The following is a 21706-nucleotide window of genomic DNA, read 5'->3' as shown; positions in this document are numbered from 1 at the left end:
AGTTGTGAGTTCATTATTAGGCTAAGGAGGCAGCCTAGACGAGGGAGTGCTACAGGTAACTATCCCCCTCAATACTAATACTGCTGTCAGAGCACTTTGTTCTCCCTGATTTAGACTTGGGCCCTATCTTTCCAGATAGGTAGTTTTAACTATGGTTTTAATGTGTTTAACTGTGAATGTTGAAGAATGAATGCTGAAGGTGAATGCTAGGGATGGAAAAAAGCTCCAGATTCAGACCCCTAAGTCCTCTAAGTTTAATTTCGATGGTGTAGATGTTTACATATGAGCAAGGTATCCAAGCTTTTATTTATAGTAACAGTGCTCAGCTGACCAAATATATTAAGATCAGATGATTTGCTCGCTAGACCCTATTGACTATGGGAGGTGAAGTATCTGGCTCACATGTAGATACCTACATTTATGTCTCTGAACATGGAGCTGAGTCTGAGCCTTAGTGTATACTTTTGAATTCAAGATTGAAATATCTGTTTGCATTTACCTAGAATGATGACAATTTAGATTATAGTAGTAGTTCACTACATTAAACCCTTTTATATAGCTGGTTCCAGGTGAGTCTGTTTCAATGCTTTCTGCTCCTGGTTCAATATAAAAAAATTTTGATTCAACTCCAGATCATCAGCCTGACTTACTGAAGGTTGTATAAGTAGTCTGTTGTTTGTCACTCCTTTATAGGTAATCTTAATGACAAAATCATCTGGGTCTTTTCCTTGACCTGTGGTGACATGAGAAGTAACCACAGTAGCTATGTTGGAGTTGAAATTGAATGTGAAGTGGAACTTACCAAGAAAAGTTTGTTGATAGGTTCGATAATGGAAACTTTTTATTCAATAGAATCCTTTTCTCTTGCAGTCTCCCAGTGAAGTGTATAGCTGGAAAAGAAGCTCCTCTCTGAGTCGCAGACATGCTTCTCCTTCTGATTCATTTTATTATGGAGCCCGGAGGAAAACAGGAGCTGCAAAACAAACCAATTGTGTAACTTTATTGGCTTCTAATCAAATAGTCAGAATTTTAGCACCTGGAGATGTACCTTTGAAACACATTTACCCAAAAGGTAAGAGGTTCATATATTTCTGCTGCAAAAACTGTAGACAGTTGTTTTTGTTTTTCAAACTACAATCACTCATGAAATTGTACAGAGCATCTTTAAGGAATTATAAGGCAAGTATCTGAGGAGAAAAAAGAGTAGTCACATGCATTTTACTAATTTTAAAATTAATTCAGACTGTACTAAACATGCTAAATTGTAACTCTGAGGAATTAATAGGCTGCCTACACTGTGAATATCACAGTAGATGGAATCTCACTCTGCTCACACTGGGAACCAACTACAGGGATGTGATTGTGCCAGTTCAGCAATGAATCTGCAGCAATATTTCCAACCTCTGCTCACTGCTGCACAGACACACAAGTTACAATAGTAAGAAATGCTGTATTTGTCAAACCAATTGTCAAGTTCAATTTTCTATTGCTCTCGTGGCAATAGGAGAGGCTAACTAGGGAGCACGTGTGAGCCCAGGCACTTTCTTTTTTTTCCCCCCCTCATACTTCCTCAACCTTCACAGTTGTTTTATTATGGATGTTGGCGGGGACATCCCTGCCTCAGCCTTTTAATCTCCTTTTATGGACTTACTGTCTGTGAATTTGTCTGGTCGCTTTTTGAACTTGTTTGTTTGCACAGCAAGTTCACAAGTTCACTACTGTCTGTGATGAACACAAAAGTGCCTATCCTTCTAGCATTGCATGGTTTGGTGTGGGACAGTTCTGCATTCGTCTTACCTATCCCCTTCATGATTTTGTAAACCTCAGGCACATCTGCCCTCTGCCTTCTCTCCAAACTGAAGAGACCCAGGCTTTTTAGTTCTTCTCTTTTCCAAGAGCATGAGCAATGTTCACATATAGCAAAACTATCCTCCAGTTGTACTCTGATAAAACAGATGTAGGCTATGGACCTTCAGACATTTTTATGCTGCCATGCCAAACTTTCTGTTACTATCGTATCTTTACCTTCTTTAGCCAACGTGACTAAAAAATGTCCTGATGAGTACATTGATTACCTCTGGAAGTCTCCAAAGGAGGATCACTACCAAAAGAAAAAAATCTGAAATACTTGCTCATATTACTTTGGCAGTTTTTTTGAATTCGTTAGCATCAGAAGCTTTTCCTGATTTGTATTATATGTGAACTCTTCATCTTAGAATAAATTGTTCTATTTCAGAAACAAACAAATTAATATATCTGCCCTCATTGAACACAGGTTAACTTCCCTAGTAGAGAGTTCCTTTTATTTATTACAGAAAGGATAGAAAAATAGTTGATCAAAAATACTTACTTGACTAAAACAAAATCAAGGATATTAACAGGACAGAAATATGGAATTACCTAGATTTGCAAAGGTTAAGAAATGTTAGCTTTTGAAAAGTTTAAACTGAATAAAACATAGTTAGAGTTAGCCATGAATATCTTCAAACTAATTATACCACCTCAAGCTGTGCTGCTGTCATACTTCATAAACTATTAAATGATGAGACTGGATCAGTTTTTTGCAAGCAGACTGACATGGGTTGTATAACAATTCAGAAAGGAAATTGTCTAAGCTTTTGTTGAATTGGTTCACTAATTTGGGAGGGAAGGGGAGATACAGTACTTCCAAACAAGACCTAAAATCAATATCTTTAAGCAAGAATTAATAAAAACATTTTATGATGCTGTGGCATATTAGCAATTTATAACACTACAGTAATATAATTAAAAACCAGTGGACATTTTTCATGAAGAGAGAAAGCCTGGATACCAGTGACCTGAGCAAATTCTTCATCTGAGAACTGGCTTCTGTCTGACTGAGTGTTTTTGTTGATATCAGCTGAACAAGACATTAACTTTTTTCCTTCAAGAATGATGAAATTTGGTCATCAATCGTGATTGATAGCTTTAAATTTATAGAAAATATTATGAGGTATAGTTTGTAATGTGCTTTGGGGCCATTTATGTTGAAAGATTCCAGGTCTTCTTTAAGATCATTATCATTGATTTTTCTTTTCTAAATCACATTTGAATTTATGAATTGCAGAAATTGATCTTAACTGAATCATGTTTAATTTGACCTTGCTGATCTGATTAAATCAGACCTGAGCAGGACTCTAGGTCTGTATTCGGCCTTTTTTTCCGGATTGAACACATTTTTCATTTCTCAGTACATGGTTAGTTTTCTCCATGGAGGAAGAACTACAGGTGGAGTCTTGCTACTCAGCACGTTTCATGAAAAGCCTGGAAAAATGAGTGAACAATGAAGTGACACTGTTTGCTGATGATCTTGGATGTTATTCATAGTAGAGTGGATTAACTCTGAAGAATTACATGACTATAATGCTGACTATGCAACAAAATGGCAGGTGAATTTCAGTATAGATAAATACAAAGTAGTATGCATGAAGGAAGAAATTCAATCCTAATTCCCTATCTAAAATGGTGTGCAGTGACTAGTACATCACAGGAGCATGATTTTGGAGTTACGATAGACAGTTCCATTAAAAAATCAGCTCAAACCTCAGTAGCAGTCAAATGTTAAGAATTGTTAGGGGAAGAACAAAGAAAAAAAATAGATATTCTTTGTTCTGTTGTCTAAATCCATACATTTTCTGAATCTAGTGCTATGTGATTTTGGTCCCCCATCTCAAGGTGGGAAATAAACGAGCTGGGAAAAGTTCAGACAAGGGCAGCAAGGATGAGCAAAATTGCATCAGCCAAATCTTCTGAATGTGGAAACCAGATGAATAAAGGGGCACATAGTGGAGGTTTTTTTTACAATCCATCACTACTAGAGCTAGTGGAGGAGCAAATAATGTTAGTAGAACGTCATCAAAACAAACACAAAGAGGTGATTTCTCACACAAGAAAGAATCAACCTGTGAAACCCCTTGCCAAAGTATGTTGTGAATGCTGAAGCATAGATCCTTGGGAATACTTAAGAAATTCATGGGAGGTTACCAAATATGGAGGAATAAAAATAGAGATACTACATCCAGCTTCTCAACCGGAACTGGTTGGTGACTGAAGGAAAGTACTGAATATGCTTGCCCAGTTCTTATGCTTGTCAAGCTCTAGGTACTGTTGGAGACATGGTATTAGGTTGGAGGGACCTAGTTATACCATTGTTGTGCTCGTAAATTCACGGCATAGATCCAAAATCTTTCCAAGTGAAAAAGGGGAAGGAGAAGGAAAGAGAGACGTGCATTCATGTACACACTTGGAAGGTGAGATACAAGTTCTTACTGTGTCTGACTCAGTTCCAGTATTTCTAACCTCTTCTGCTAGACTGTTGTTTCTTCTGGAGTTTGCGTCTCAATTCACAGAGTATTTGATTGAATACAAGTGTAACTGCTGTCAGTAGCTGCTTAACATACTGCTGTGGAGCCTCGGAGATTTGGGTATTGCCCGTTTCGGACTCAAGGGTGGCCCATAGAAGGGTGGCCCTCTGTGTTGTTTCTGCACTGGAAACCTGTAGTTATTTACCTACAAATAAGTTATATAAGGCTTCATTCTTAAGACTTTGGATCTTCTCCTGGGAGATGATATAGTGAAGCAAATATATCTTGTTATGTAGAATTGAGCATGTAGCAGTCCCTAGATGTTCTTGCACTAACTTCTTATGTTGCTTTGAGAACTTGTTTAATGTTCTTGCTTCAGTTTGCTTATCTTTCAGGCTTTTTTCCCCATCTTCTTGGACAACTGGTCAGTTCTGGCACACAGCCTTCCATTTCTATTAATAATTCAAAGTACTCAGCCAAACTCTAGCACGCTCCAATACATATTACCAAAGCTGTTCCAGGAACAACAAGCAAAGAAATAGTTTCCTTTATGTTTTATTGGAACTGTAAACTAGGATAGTAATTATATTTGAAAAAGAAACTATAACAAGTAGTAATTTCCCCAAAGACTGCCAGATAGATATATGGCCACAGAATATAAACTCAGACAAGATCATGACAGAATCCAACAAGTAAATATTAATATTTACTCTAAAAACGAGGCTAGAGAAATGAGGGCTACTTGAGGGCAAATATTTACTTTGCTTCTCAGCAGTCTCCATATATGAATTTAAAATAACAAATTATTATTGAGTATATACTCTATTAGTTACTGGAATGACATGTAGTATAACACACGGAATTACAGAAATAACCAAGTACGTCGTCTAGTCCATCTATTTGTGTAGTAATAGGATGACACATATTTAGACTCTTCTTTGCTGTTGTTTGTCAAACCTTTATCTTAAAACCTCAGTTGAATGAGATTCTAAATTTTCCCTGAGCGGCCTATTGCAATGCTTCGCTCCCCTTATGTTATAAAAGTTTTTTCCTGGTATGCGGTCTTTTTTGCTGTAAAAGAAGCTGAATTATTCGTTTTACTTCCAACCTGTCAGGGTAATACTGCCCTCTTTATGAAAATCTTCTAAATACTATGGGATGTGTGGGGTTTTTTGCTGTAGTCATTTTTTTTTCAGGCAAAAAAGTTAATCTCTTGAATTTGTCCTTACAGTCTATCTGTTCTAAATTTCTCACTGCATTCTTTGTCACCTCTAGGGTTATCTCATGTGTTTACATTTTCCTTTAAGTGTGATGTCTAGAATGAGACTGAGGTATTCTTCTCCCTCAGGCCTCAGCAAAAGAATAATCACTACATTTGTTTAGAGCATATTAATATATTCATACTTGTTATATTTTACATATTTGTAATAGGTACATTAATACATTCATATTAATATAAGACCTGATGGTTTTTTTCTACTCTGGCAGCAGCATAGCAGCATAGCACCATTAATTCGTACTTTGTTTGTTGTTCATTGTAAGATCTTTGATTGCCATACTGAGGCCTGGGCAGTTTTTCCTGTGCTGCATTTAAACATTTGATTTCCCTTTCTCTAGCTTCCTATTCTGCAGTCCTTTGTCTTTTCCTAATTTAATTTGATTGGTTCGTGTTGTCTCTCTAATCTATTGAAGTAATTTTTAATTCTTATTTTATGATTCTACCTCTTCTTCTATCATTTACATGTTATAGATCTTCATCAGAATTTTTAGTGTGCATTTTATTCTGCATTTACCACTTAGAGAGAGAGAGCATATTTGTAAACAGTAACACAATCTAGGCAAACTGGAAAGTGCTGTATCACCCACAAACCTGTAATTTTTCCACCATTTATTTTTGCTGCATCCTCTGTTTTTGATGTTTTTATTTTTTACAAAATATCAGTAAGGTCTGCAGATATGCTACTGTAGCTAGTCCAGGGTGCTCCTGTGGCTTATTCTTTACTCGTTTGAATGTAGATTCCCTTATACCTCTGATGTTACTGCTGTTTTCTGTGTGCGCTGTATTCAAGCACCAATACTTCCGCAGGTAACAACAGGCTCTCCTTCATTCACTCTCAAGTAAGTGAACGATATGCTGTTCCTGATGAAAATCTAGACTTTCATCTATTGAGAGTGATATTTTGCATTCATACCATGCAGTGCAATTCAGTCTTCTGGTTTCCCTTCTGCAAAGCTTAGTCCTCCTACTCCACGCAGGTGAAAGCCAGCTCCTAACTGAAAGCCACTTCTGCACCCAGGCAGAGTATGCTCACCCATCTGCAAAAGCCAGTATAGACAGACAAACGAACACGCACGCACACACAGACACCCACTCTCATATATTTCTGAAGGAGGAAGCCTACTATTAGCAATAAATGATCATTAGTCTTTCTCATAAACTAAATAGTAAATGCCTGAGAGTCTAGGGCTGGTTACTATAAATTTACTTAAGTCTTTGCGTATGGAGAATCTACCTGCAAGAAAAGCAGTTCAATATAAGGCAAAAGCACTTGGTTTAATATTCAGGTGGGAATTACAAGCACGCAGTTTTGAAATGTTGCTCAATACACTTTATATGTCAGACATACAGCTGATGTTATCTTCTATGACAGAAAAAAGTGATGACTTGGGGATTGCACCTGAGTGGTGCTTTTGTGTGTAGGACTATATCTGTGTGTAATTTTGGCATCTGTCGTATAAACACATTGCTCTTTTGCAATTGTGCCTGCTTAGTTGCTCAGTATCCTAATAGTAAAACAATTCAGTGATTGCAAGTTACACTCCTTTGTTGAATGTGAAAGCTTATCATTTTATGACAGGTACTGTGTAATGAAATACTTAAATTCAATCTGCTAAATGCAAATGTTAATCATGCAGCAGGAAAATAACATGTTTGTTGATTTTCAGATGTCACTCCTCCACAAACTGCTGGATACTTGGAAGTAACAGATCTCAACTCAAAGAAAATCAAATACATTGCTATTCCTAGGTAACTGATTTATTGATTAAAGCAGCCTCTTGTCTTACAGGAAGAGCAAGCAGAATTTAGTGCATATTATTACTTCAGGATAAACAAATATTTCTTCTGATGTAGAAAGTCAGTATCTACTTCATATCAGATTGCTGAGTGTCATGAGAATAATTCATACCTAGTGTGTAAAATTCTGCAACTTCTATAGAATATTATTTGTCAAAAAATTGTATCTATTCTGTTATCTAGTAAGCTGATACTAATGAAAACATGGCAATTAATTGGTTAATATCAAAGGTAGCTTTGTCTTCTGATTTTCCTTTGCACTTCCTTTTCCCCTTCCCACTTTTCACTTGCTCTGACCTCTTCCTTTTGTCTTTTTGTTTTGCCATTGTTTTATGCTCTCTTTCTTTTCCATTTTCTGCATCTTTAATATCCAACAGAGACAGGCAGGATGATCCTGCATTAGATTTTAGGAAGCCAGGAATCAAGTTTTGCCCCAACATAAAGTTCACCTTTGAAATCACTTGTGGTTCTCTGTGTTTTAATATCCCCTTTGTAAAATATGCATTCTTTCCATCACAATAGTTTTGCGTGATAAATAGATTAAAGTAGTTAGCCTATATGGCTTCTGCATGGCTTTAACATCTAGCTGTCACCATTACAGAGCATATTCACAAATGTTTTATGATTCAAAAATATATTTTGGTTACAAATTGTAATTTTCCACAATAACAACAATAATAATAATTTTTAAAAATCTGCTTTGAATAGAAGCCTCTCAACGACCCACATGTAAAGAGCACATGTATGAAACTCACAGATCAGGAATTTTATACTAATCTTTTCTTTTTAGAATTCTATCCACTCAATATTGTCTTCGACAATATTATTTGATTCTTTTTAAAAAGAATTCTGCTTCATTAATCATTTGTTGAATTTTTGAAATAATAGAGAACTAATAAAGTCTATTTATCTGTACTTTTTATAGCATATATAATTTGTGAACAGTTCTAATTTCTTCAAAACAGGATTACTTTTTGAATAGTGAGTAGGTTTCCTCAAATTACTTGCAACCTTAACATAATCTCCCTTAAGAAGACATCTTTGTTTCAGAACTATTCTTCACTTTATAAATGAACCCTTGGCCTACATCTTGTACAGTCATTCAGAAATGTAAGACATTAATATATATAGAGAGAACAACACTTTACACAGTGACTTTATTAGAAATTGCAAAGCAAAATTTCAGCATCATCAGCCTTAACCTAGTTCTTACCACAAAGTAAACCTAAGCAGAAATCTTGATTAAAAAAAAAATCCATTAGGAAGTGATAATTAGAGACTTTTCATATATGTGAATAATTTTAAGTGAAAACCTAAATACTTTCCTCCTTTCTGCAATAGTTAGTCTAGTCAAATGCTAAGGTATCTTTTCCTCTGTTGAAGTATTACATGGCATTTTCAGTCTTAGGTAGAGGCATATGTGTTTATTTTAAACAGGAGTCTCTTTCTTACAAGTTGTCTTCTAAAATAATTTTTTTTTTTGATGCTAGTTCCCAATTTCCAACTCGTATTAATAAACAAGATGTAGGAAGGTATTGCAGTTTCCCATTTTGAGTATAAGCATTCAAGCTAGTCAAGAAGGCATCCTGCCTCTTAGGGAAACACTTATACATGTGGTTAGTTTGAATTATACAATTAAGTTGCATTCATTTCATTAGGGGTTCAACCTGATGGTATTTTCCTGAGTTTGTGTGTTATTGCTTCCTTTCTCTTCCATAATTATGAGCCTTGTATTAATTAGTGCCAGTTGCCAAGTCATTATGTGCGCCATTAACAGCACTGACAAAGTGCGAAGAATCTTTTCTACTTTATCCATATTTACCTTCATATTATATAGCTACTAGACCCCCTGTTTCAACAGTGTTTATCTGCAAGCTGACTGCCTGTTTAAAACAGTGCTAAGATTCTCTGCACCCAAAGCTGGGCTGTCTTTAAATGAGTGTTTAAATCTTCTTCTTTTGTTAAAGCACTCGAGAGAGGTGGTTCTTTAGATTGATACAAGATATTTTCCTCAGTGTCCAGGACATACACTTTTCTTTTTCTTATATTCTTTTCTATTTTACTATAACACATTTTTTAGATTTTCTGTATACTTTATAGTTTTCTTTAAGGACTGATCTCCTTGAGACAGATGGGATATAGCAGTGGGTTAGACAGCATGTTCCCTTTCAGCCTGGTCTTTTATACTACTTTCATTATTATGTGGGTATCAGTCTCATGCAATTTCGATAGGTGGCATATTTCAGATAAAATAGAGTATTTGCAGGGCTTAGTTACGGTTCCTCTTGGAATGGGAATATAATTTATTTTAATTGCCACATATAATTTATTTATAAATATGTATTTATTTATATATATTTAATTTCATTTAATTGCTACAGAAATTTAGAGAAAACCCTCACTTTTCAACCTCTTCTTAATTGCAGATAAATCACGTTGATTCTTGTTTTTCAGATCAGGATCTCTCTCTCCGTATACATCTTGGCTGTCTAAGATCTCAGACACAGATGCTCTCTTGGCACCTCTGGGCAAAGTGGGTTTGGTTAGTGTGGACATGGGAGGTGGTGTGAGACTCTGGGAGACAGGGCTCGACAGCCTACAGCGTTCACTGCAGGACTGGAGGAACATGATCGGACAGGAGGATGGTCGACCTGTGCAGGTAGGAGTTCCCAAACCTGAAGTGAAAAACATTTAACAAAATGATGCAAATGAATTTTCAGTTGGGAGAGGGGTGGAGGAAGATCTTGTTTTGAGAAACACTGTGAGGTAGGAATATGCCTACAAGAAAAATTGAACAGATGTCTTAATTGAAAAAAAATCAATAACTCAATTAGAAAGCTTACTTCTGATCCCTGTAAATAAAGTTACCGACTGCTTCTTTATCTTGCTTACTGCAAGATAAGAACTGATATTCGCTGGTAATTTTACCAAATTCCAGTGCATTGAAATGTAGATTAATACTTTGTCTCTTGCTGATTTTTGACTGCAACTTTCAAAATGTAAGGTACTGAAATTAATTTTAAAGGAAAACATATATTTTTCCAGAATTAATATCTTTGGGAGAAAAATATATTGCCTTTGTACTTTAGAAAAGAAACTTGAAACCTAGGTGGAAGATGCCCTAAGCTCACAATAGTGTCTTTGGCTGATTTTGAAAATCCTCCCAGCTGAGCACAGTTACAGGAGTCTCAGTATAGCCCTGTTCTCATGTGGAATGTTTTAAGTAGACGTTGAAAATCTAAGTACATACATGTATGCTGTGCATGCGTGGATGCGTGTGCACAGATGTTAATATGCTGGCAAAAGTGTATTATCACCATTGCAACATGAGGTAAATCTTAAGGACTACAAGTGCATTTTTAACTTTTATAAGTGATTGGAGAAGACATTATTTTACTTTGAAAAACTAGGGTATGTTTTAGGAGGACTTGAATTCTCCACCTTTAGCTAGGAAGATCCTGTCTCTATCTACATTTAAATTTATTTCTGTGGGTTATTTCTGTTTCAGGAATTTCTGTAACCATTTTAACAGAACATTCGAAAATGGGAAAACAGGTTGAATCTTTTCTAAATTAGATCTAAGTTTTTATTTACAAGATGTTCAGCTACTTCAAGTGTGCATTAAGATTTATTTGGCAGAAAACATAGTTCTTTCATTCTTTTCCCACACTGAGCTCCTTTTCTACAGTATGTTCTGCAACTATATAAACTGGAGCAACAACTGGCGTGTTCTTGCTATTGGACCTCAGCAGATGCCTTTCATAAAAGTCATAAGAAAAGAAAACAGTTATCCAGTAGCGCACTTGTGTGGTTACTTACTACTTTACCAGTGCCATTTTTATTACTAACACAGTAACAACTGCACCATCTTATGGTCAGATGCGGTCATTTCTTACCAGCCCAGTTTCATCTACTGGTCAAGTTGAGAAGGTCAGGAGGAATAGTGACAGTTTTATTTGTTTTAATAGTATTTTCCATTCTTTTTATCTTTTGGGATAACTTTGTTGTAGTTTTATCCAGCAGTGTTGCTGTAATGTCAGTCAGAGTAATCTAAATAGTAGAGAATACTTGGAAAGTATATATCAGCAGAATATTTTAAGGTATCTAACTAGTAATGTCAAGTTTTATATTTCCATTACATTTTACAAAAAGGCTAAAAGGTTTTCCCACAGTCACAAAGCAATTTTCAAGATTTGTAGTAGTAGTTCTCTTTCCTGACAGTCTGCCTCTCTAATTAGTAGGCATTTTTCAGGGTTTTAGTTAGATATGAGATAAAGATGCAGGAGTCACTGTCTGTCTTCTCTCAGTTTAGGATATACGTAGCCCCAGTCAGTGGTTCATCAGAATTTAACATGTCATATTGTTTGATTTAAACTAAAACACTGATAAGAAATCTCCTATACAATCTTCAAACTTGCACAATTAGCTAATTTCTATACTCCACAGTACACCTTTGGCTTTAAATGGAAAGGTAATGACACCCAAGAAAGGAACTTTTATTACAAAGGCATCACAGAGGAATAAACATAAAATTAAAACTGAACATTTATTTATTTTACTTAGAGATGATGGATATGTAGTTTCCGTGAAAACTTTATGTTCTGCTGATTGGAAATAAGGGCCTAACTCAATCTTCCTATGGACCTAAACATAAAAGCAGTACTTTGTTAAGATAATTATTTCTGGAAACAAAAGGATCCTGTTAGCCTGAAAACGTACCCTTGTAGCTTCCCTATGTAAGGTAAGCATAGCACAAACTCCATATTTCCTCTTCTAGAGGCAATCACTTTGCTAAAAAAAGCTGCAGCTAAATATTTACTAATACTCATGTTTAAAGAACTGGAAATATTTTTCAGCCACATGTTGATTGATTCATACAAGTGTATAAAAATCACATTCTACATATAATGTTTCTTGCTCAGATTCCTGTTAAGTATCTTGAAGTCTAATGAAGCATCTCTAATTCCTTGACTAAAGCCATCATTCTCAATCATTTTGTAGCAGACCCACACTTAAGAAATGGCAGTTTTCCATGCATCACTAGATTTCACTCCCCCTTCTCCTATTTCCCTTTTCCTAAAAGCTGCCATTGATGCATCTTTGCTCTTCCCTCCAAGCTACTACAGGCTCAGCAAAGCTTGTTCATCCAGTGTCCATGCTTTCATGGTGATAATCTTGCAACCAGGTATAAGACCTGTTCAGGTGGTTGGGAACCACTGTGCTATAAAACACACAAAATCTCTCTATAGCTTCTGACTTTTGAAGGAAAAGGTATTAGAAGGCTTACAATATAAATATACTTCCAAAGAACTGGAAAAAAGTCTCCAACCATGTTTTAGTTAGAACTATTGCTAGTATCTTCTAAGGTTGTATTCTGGCTGTCACAGAGAAACGTTAGATCTTAGAAACAATATATATATGTACATAAGCAATAAAACAGTGGAAAATAAACAGCTGTTCCACTAATATTAAGCAATTAGACTCCCATGATACAACGTTAAGGTAGTCTCCTGTCAGCATCTGTTTTATACCATGGATATACTCAGCAGAATTCAAACTGCTGAAGCCTTGAGCCTATAAAAATAGTTTTTGGAAATGTATGTTTACATTTATCTGCATTTATGCAGGCGTGCTAAAAATTTTGTTAATTTATTGAAGTTTTAAACTCAGAGTATGAATACAGTGTTCTGAAGTAATTAAATCTGAGTAGCGATTACCTAAAATGCATTATCTAAACAGAATACAGTATTTTATGAAGTTATAAATTCCATAAATTACTGAGTTTTCTCACTGCCTGATATTTTCATTTTTAAAATACTGTTTTATCAAATATCCAGAAAGGATTTGAAAGACAGTCTTTCAAGTGTTTCAAGTGTCATGGCAACAGACATATATATATATATATATATATAATATATATATAACTGTGCAATACATTTTGCATCAAAGTTTTATTAGTAGAAATTAAATAGGGAAAACACTGAATTCTGATATTATTTGACTGTTATTTTTTAGTAAACATTGTGTACTGTTGTGTCTAATCTAGTTAGAGTACAATACTTATATAAAAAAAGTTAAAAGTTAAAAGATACTTCATTTAGAGGCAGTTTAATGGGTAGTAAAGCATCATGCCCTTTAGGCACCTGTTATATGTGATTATCAGTAAAGTCATTTTTTTCTGTATTCATTACAGTTAATGTTCTCTTACTGTAAATTGTTGCGCAAAATGTTCTGTGCTGCATAAAAACCATACTTGGAATGTCATCATTTTCAAGAGTCGCAGGATAAACTCACATCTTTTGAGCGCATAAAATTGTACTTAGGTTGAAGACCACAAAAGAGTTGCACTGCAGTGCATAATTATATCAGAAATTCAAAATCGAATCACAGCTTTATTGGCAATTCTTTGCTAGTTTTGTTCCAGAGAATATCACCATGCAACATGACAACCAAAGCTGGACATAATCTCCATTACATCAGTAGTAAGAATGGCCAAAGAAGTGATCTGATTGATCAAAAAACCTCCCATTGCTATAATCTGAGATTTCTTAGGGTTTTGTTTAGTTCTTTTCATGGTATGTGTGTTATTTAGTGTATGTGTGAACCTGAAGTAGGTGCATTCTTGCTCATGTGCATCAAATGGGCTTTTGCGTATTTCTGGCTGTGTATGAAAGCCTAAAGGAGTTAAGTGACTGCAGTTATTTCTTGCAGATTCTTTCTCTCATTTTCCATTGGCATATAGCGAGTGTTCCACATAGACACTCAGGTACCTGATTTTCAAGCTAGCTTTGTAAAGTCTTTACATCTTCATCCAAGTAAATAGCTAACAAGCAAAAAAAAAGACATCTTTCCTTTTCCCAACTGTCAGCAGTAATCTCAAAAACCAACATGACACACTTCTCACCAGATGTCACGTCTGGTGAGCCTCAAAGATCCCGGATCTCAAGGGCTCAAGGTCTGCCTGTTTCACTGACTTCGTCAAGGTTCATTGTTCCTTACATCTCTTTGGCCTAGGACAGAGGCCCACTCTAAGGTGTGCTGTATAGGTGTCCATTTTCCTCAGGATCTTACAGACAGATCTTACAGATCTACAGACAATATCTTCTAGAAGAGCTCACATGATTATTTGAATGATCCAAAATCAGCCAATGCACCATTAAGATCACGTACTGTAGGACTGCGTGAATGAAAAATACAGCAAAGGTGAATAAAGAGGGTGCCAGCCATGCTAATACCAACTTAACTAAAAACAGATAAAAGTACCTGGCATTGATGCGGCTCAGCTACTAGAAGTTTCTTGTGCTTCAGGTAGAAGAATGGCACCTTTGCTCACCCAGTGTACAAATGCAGGTGCTGTAAAAAAAATCAGTAATGAAACTTCTTTGTCATCCAGTCTCTAGTCTCAAGGCTGATGTACAACTCTCAATACAGGATTTTTTCTCTCAACAGGATTTTTTAATCTTGTACTTCTGTGTATTTGGGTCAGTCCAGAGGATACTTGTAGGAAATGTAACGAGGCCTGTTCAGGGCTATTTTATACCCATTTGATCAACAAATGAAAACATTTGGACTGCCCATGCAATTGAAGGCAGTTCACGTAGTGCCTATTGGTAATATTCAGCATATCAGGGGCAGGCTTTTACTTGAACGATTGTTTCATATGAAACAAGGCCCTTCTGCAGACAAGAAGCCTGGACTTTCTCTTGATTTTTTTGCCTCATTCCTTTTGTGACTTGACCTGGTCTCACCATTCACTAGCAAAAAGTCAACAGAACAGCTAAGTCCTGTTATAGCTGACAGCATCACAAAATTGAGATGGTGGAAATAATCCAGAAATATGTATTAATGAGAAAAGTTCTTTGCTTCACACCATGACAAATGATAAATGCACACCATTTGAATGGCAAATGCACTAGGGACAATTCTGCAGTGGTATGTATGAATTTATGGAGTATCAGCTCAGATATATTTTGTTAGAACAGGTCCTAAAAGTGGGCTACTCAGCATGACTTAGATATATTTTGAGTATGTTCCAGGACTTAGCACTAAAATGATACATGAGTGAAATATATATATATATATAAGAATGTAAGAATAAAGATGGCTTTAGATTAAGATTTTTGGAGGTTTCATTCTTGATCCTCTGCCCTCAAGAACTGACAGGGCATAGTTTTATGTCAAAAATGAATGCATTTTTCTAAAATAGAGATTCCTTTTCCAGTAGCACTAAAGACATGTTCTTTTTGTTTTTTGCTGACTAGTCAACATTTTACTGATACAGTGTTCCCAAGGAGCATGAGTCCTTGCTACTAGCTAAACAGAGAGGTGAAAACATTAGTTCTCCCATCCATAATTGTTTACCTTCAGACATCCCTAAACATTTAAATATGTGATTCTTGCAATATATGGAACCAGTAAGTTTTATCATTGCTTTACAGAGGAAGGAACTGAGACAGAAAGAAGGCAGGTGACTTGTTTGGGATCATACTGTGTGTCTGCACTGCAGTGTTGGAGGTGGAATAAATGCAGTATATACCCCCAAGGGTATATAAACATGATCACAGGAATACATAAACATGCTTGTACCTGTGTTGCCAAGCTGAGTGGTTTGAATATTCTTAAAGTATCATGCAAGACTGCAATCACTGCAACTATACCTAAGCTAGGCAAAAAAATGCATATATACACAGTGCAGCCACCTAAGAAACAAATGTCAGCTTTAGGTTGTTCCAGATTAAAACATGCCCAGCTGAAATGAGTATTCATCAAAAACCAAGAAATCTCATAGATTTTTCTCAGTTCTAAATGGTTGTCTTCACTGCTTTTATAGCAGCATTCAAAAATGTTTACAGAACTCGAAAGTTACACTATATTCTGTGAAAAACAGCAAGGTATATTTTATGGTTCATGTCAGTAATTAAAAGTGCCATGTCTGTGTATGTGTTCATCACCATTAGGTGAAAAGTTCAAGGATGTTTTGTTCATGTGTTTAACGCCTAAACAGCATTTGGATGAATTCAGCAGCACTGAGTAGTGGTTGCCAAGATTCAGACTTTTTTCTGCAGCCCATCCTTTCACCTGTTTTTGATTTGATGAGGTAAACAGCAAACGCTGAATAGCTGTTATGGGATGTCAGGTCTACCACTACAAATATGTACCTGTTTCAATTGGAGCCTGATGTTAGTTGAGTACATTTTAAAAGTAATTGTTATAATTCCCAAAAGATTCCCTGTAAAAGTTAGAAGAAATATGATCACGTTAAGTTAGGCCTGTGCAGGTGCGCGTGTACATGTATGTATTTATGTGCATGTATGCCCATGTGTATGCATTCGCACACACGCACAGGCGTAAAACGTGTGTCAGTCAGACAACTTCAGTTTTGCCCAGTAGTCGTACCTGGACATTAACTATTCTGAATTAGAATTACTTTGAGAGATTTTTATAATTTAAGTACTCAGTCCCTCAGGAACTGTGTTTCATATTGAGCAAGAATAGGAAGTGGGCTTAGAAAAATAGTTTCTAGAGCAGTTTAGGGAAAAGGTCTTGGGATCTTTGTGCCACACCTATGGTTATCTCTGAGAAGGGCTACAGTTGTTGGCACATGTCAGGCCTCTTGTCTGGCTTTGGCTCCTGGCTTGTTTGTTTGTTTGTTTTGACTGCCGTGTGCCTGATAGAAAGCTAGACACAGCTGAGGCACTTACCCCGACTTTTGGTGCATTCACAGTATCCTTTCTCTCGGTCACATTTTAATCTGTTAGAATGGAGGGGACTTGAATACCCAGCAATGTGCAGTTGCTGCTCCGTGATAAAAGCACGACTTTTAACAAGTGTTGCTCGGCCCTTTTTTCCTATTTATTTTTAATAACGAAATGTTTCATATTTTTCTGTGTTTAACCAAATGCTTCTTCTGACCACGTGAGGGTACCAGTGAGCTAGTAACACTGATTTTTCTCATCTTAAGTACTATCAGAACAAAACCCGTAATTGTGAAAAACATATTCAGTCAAGAGTTTTTATGAGTTTGAAATAACCAATGGCATTCTACAGTTCTGCAAGGTTTATTCCAAAAACTAAAGCAAGGGAGCCTGAAAAACTCAAAATACTCCCGATTCAGAGTTATCAAGTCCGTAAGTAGATTACAGGGTACATATTGATAGCATTTGCAGTTCTGGGCCCATGAACCCCAAGTACTCCAAACCCAACTATTCATTGCCCTTTATGTTTTCAGTGAGGTGGTGTTTTGGATTTCTTCGCCAAGCGTAATGAACGACATCAGTTTAGCTCTGTGTCCTGGCCTACATGATTCATCCTAGCGAAGTGGGGAGTAGGAGGCAGGTGCTGTCTTTTAAAACAAGCCGTTTGAGTGTGGGGAAACATGAGACTAGAAAGTCAGGAACCCATAGAACTGGATAAATTCACATCTCTCAAATTCTCTGTGGGGTAAAATAACTCAGATAAGGACCATCAATTCTCTTTCAATTGCTTTTTGTAATATTAATGTCCCCAAGTGAAATCAGGTGCTCATGGGAAGCACTGTACAAACACTCTGAAGATACATTCCCTTACCTAAAGATCTTCTGGTTGAAACAATGTTTCCTTTCTTAAAGGATCTTCCAGTCTAATTAGAGCCAGCAGGCTAAGAGCAGAGGTGGTAATAACCCTAACTTTTTATTAGAGCAGGCTGATCCAGCACAAAGTTCCTCTTTCTTCCTCTGGCAATATGAAAGACCACAGCTCTCATGGGAGAAAATACAATACCTCAACACACCATCTTTCGGAGAGTCCGCACCAGTGAGCATTGCCAGCTTAGAGGCTAGAGCTCAAAAAGTCACTGAAAACCTGCTGTCAGAACAAAACAGATGTGTACTAATAATTTCACTCTTATGAAATTTGCTCTCTAATTAGTGAAAGGACAAAAGTGATGAAAATTTAAATCATATGTTACATATAGATGACTTTCGTATAAAACAAAACTATTAAAATTTTGAATAACTTAGGTCTCTGCTACTTAAGGAGAGATTTGACAAGGTCTTAGGACTGTTCAAAATAAGACTTTTCTACTTCCATGTGTACTTTTTCTCAACTTTCTTTAGACAGTGCAATGTCCCTGCACTTTTCTGTCCAGAACATTCCTAATTGTACCTTTTATTCACTTATCCTTCCTTTCCAGTTTTGATTATTCAGACTACTCCAGAAGAAACTGAATATAGAATTTTCCAAGTTTATGATAGTAAATGTTTCCCAAATAAATGGATCCTTGTATCTTTATGGTAAAATCAAAAATACAAAAGTGATTAAGCATTTTGTTTCTAAATGCCTGAGCTCAAATATTGGTTGAGCCCCAGAAGAAGGCCAGGTCAGTGGACTTGTTCAGTCTCAAATGTTGATTAATTTTACTAAGCATTGTTAAACATTACTAAACACCTCTTTAAATTTGCACTCAGAAGATGTTACAGGTACAGTGGAAAATATTGCCCGCAAAGCTTGCTGAATATGGATAAAATATTTTGTAACTACATAAGGGGCTTAAAAAGACAAGTAACAGAAAAAATAGCTTTTTCTTCAACACTTAGACACTTTTGAAATGTTTAGCTAAGGTTTCTTTAAACAGTACTTTCCATCTTTCATGTATAACCAGCTCATCCTCGTATTTCACATGGTTCTTAGTGCAGCAAAATAAACTACCATAGTGATGTAGTTTGGATGTGTGTAATAGTGATGATAAATAACCAAGCCAGACTTTGTCTGTTCTGATCATTTTGTAGTGGATTAGCATATTGAAAAGATCATGACCTCATATCTTTCAGTTGGAAGGAAAAGACTTGGAAATTTTTAATAACAACAGATGAAAGTGGAATTTACATAGGTGTTAACAAAATGAAGGATCTATGAGATAGAAGAAATGCATAATATTTTATCCTTACTTCATCCAGCATTTCATTTAAGCCATAGAATATATACATATTCATGGGCAAAAGACTTTAAGGGAACTAATACCATAGAGGTTCTGAGATAGTGCTTACTGATTTGGGGGTTTGGAGATTTCTTAGCTGATGTATAAAAACCTCCTTCAGGTGCAAGCCAGACACCCCTTTCTATGTGTTTCGCTCCCAGTCCCCACCTCTTTCCCACTCAGGTTAGCCTACCTGTGATTTCACTTTTATTTTACAAATCCAAAATTTGATTAGTGCAGTGATGCTTTGAGCAGTTTTGTGAATCTAGACAGATAAGTTTACTCTCTGTATGATTTTTAAAGGCAACTTTTAGAGGGAAGTGTTCACAGGAGTCATATGACGAATGAAGATTCATTATTTCATTTTGTATTCTTCCAAGGTTTTGCAGGCAAGATATAAAACAAAAATGAAGCAAAATAAATTAAAAAACCTTTAAATATATGTCTTATCTGTCTTACTAAATATTGTCTTTTCTGTGGAAATATGGCATGTGGTCTCAATTTTGCAGCATTCACATGAATAGAAATTATGATATTAATTTTTAGCAAAATAGAAAAAAGCCATATATAATACAACAAAAGTAGTAAAAGTAATGAGATTTCTTTTGCCTATTCTTGCCTTTTTCTCACTAGTTTTATGTTCTTATTTTGATTCTACATTTTTTTCTTTCTGTCTTTGGGAGAATCAGCTTTGCAACAGAATATAAAACCAACAGGAAACAAAAAGATTTGCCTTTGATGTCCAAACAACCTGATCTGAAACTTTTTTGTACCTGCAACAAAATTATGCATAAATTCAGCATGCTGCTGATGATAAAGAATGTGTTGGAGGAAAGGATGTACTGTGACCTGCTAAATACAGCCTAGGGTAACACTGAGGTCTTCGGATTGGGAGGCAGGAGAACAGGAAAGATTAACATTCTGAAGATGCAAAATCCTGTAAGAAATATCTGACACTGTTTTAACTGACAGGAAAGGATAAAAAAAAATAATTTGAGGAAATTTCAGGATAAAAATATAGTCTGTTTTTCAAAGTACAGTTCACATCCCTTTACATGTGCAGTATGTTAGTCTAGAATTATTCTTTCTGATTTTCACCATTTTTTTAAACTTGAGGTTAGAGTATTAAAATAAGGTTTGTGTCTTGTGCAGAGGACTGGATTAGATGGTTAGTCGCATGAAGGCCACATGCACTAAAACTAGCAGGAGAAAGTTTCTTTCCCCTGTGCATGCAGCAAGTCACCCCCAACAGAAGCCAATGTTTCCTCTCCCATCCTCAAGCAGAGAACAGCTTTCGTTGCTGTGAGCATTGCAAAGCAGCTCTTCTGGCAAGCGCTTCTGAACGGGAGGCACTGACACATCTTGTTCCCTTCAGGAATTTTAATGAAGTTAACCAGATTGGAATACAAAAGCAAGCTGCTGCATTAAAAGGCCATCTACTCTCGAGCCAACTTCCTGTGTTGAACAGAAACATGTCATATATAAAGTAAGGTCTACAACCAAAAAATGAGTCTACATCAGAAATTCATCCCGGTTTGCATCAAGGAAAAACAGCAGTCAGTTGCCCTCCAGATTTTGTTAAAAGTCATCACTCATTTATTACTTTTCTGTTCAAAGATAGAAATATTTTCAACCTCTCCTGATCTTTGCTTGCAATATCTAGAAGAAATTTCCTAACCTATAACCGTGAGTTCTTTTTCTGCAGTTGTTAAATCCAAGTGGATTTTCTGCCTTTTGTTTTGGATAATAAACTTATTACAAGATTGTAATGGAGATATGGGCATCTAAGACAGTGGAAGTTGTTGGTTTTATGTCCTACATGAAACTCCCAGGGATAAAGAGAATTTTAAGTGGTAAAATACAGCAATAGGTGAGATTTCATATCTCTGCAAAAAAGAGAACTTCTGGTAATTAGTCGTTAGTTTAATATAATAGACTTGAACAATAAGAAACTAATGTGTGGACTTAAAATGAGTGGGTGAAAAGATGTCAGTGTTGCAGGTCATGAAGACTCTGGAACTTGAATGATTGACTAATAGGCACACTTGAGCGTTTGTTTCAATTGAATTTGCTAAGTATCTTTTGCTGCTTAATTTGTGTACAATTACAAACATGCTAACAATAGAGAAATTCAGACATTAGTATATATTCAGTCCATAGGTACTTTGAATAGTTCATTAAATGAATCTCATAAAATGTCAGCCAATAGGATGATTTTATTCCCACCAGACAAATAAATGTGATATATTGGAGGTTGCCTGTTGTTCCTTTTATTATCTTTATTATTTGTTTGGCATAAGCAAATTGAAGCCAACCAACACTTGTTATCTAGGATTTTGAGGTGGTGAAGCT

The 21706-nt window shown here is 35.9% G+C and overlaps 1 protein-coding gene across 1 annotated transcript in view; it reads left to right on the top strand.

Moving 5' to 3' along the window:
* Positions 1–21706, top strand: part of VWA8 (von Willebrand factor A domain containing 8) — a 188140-nt gene that overhangs the window by 132050 nt on the left and 34384 nt on the right. Inside the window, exons 35-37 of the mRNA XM_062566964.1 lie at positions 871–1072; positions 7272–7353; positions 9856–10060. Coding sequence (XP_062422948.1) covers positions 871–1072; positions 7272–7353; positions 9856–10060 — 489 coding nt within the window. The remainder of the gene's footprint in view (positions 1–870; positions 1073–7271; positions 7354–9855; positions 10061–21706) is intronic.

Source organism: Rhea pennata, chromosome 1 (assembly GCF_028389875.1).
Source record: "Rhea pennata isolate bPtePen1 chromosome 1, bPtePen1.pri, whole genome shotgun sequence".
NCBI classification, from domain to species: domain Eukaryota; kingdom Metazoa; phylum Chordata; class Aves; order Rheiformes; family Rheidae; genus Rhea; species Rhea pennata.
The sequence above is the reverse complement of the archived record's forward strand: the minus strand, read 5'-3'. Positions and strand labels throughout refer to the sequence as shown.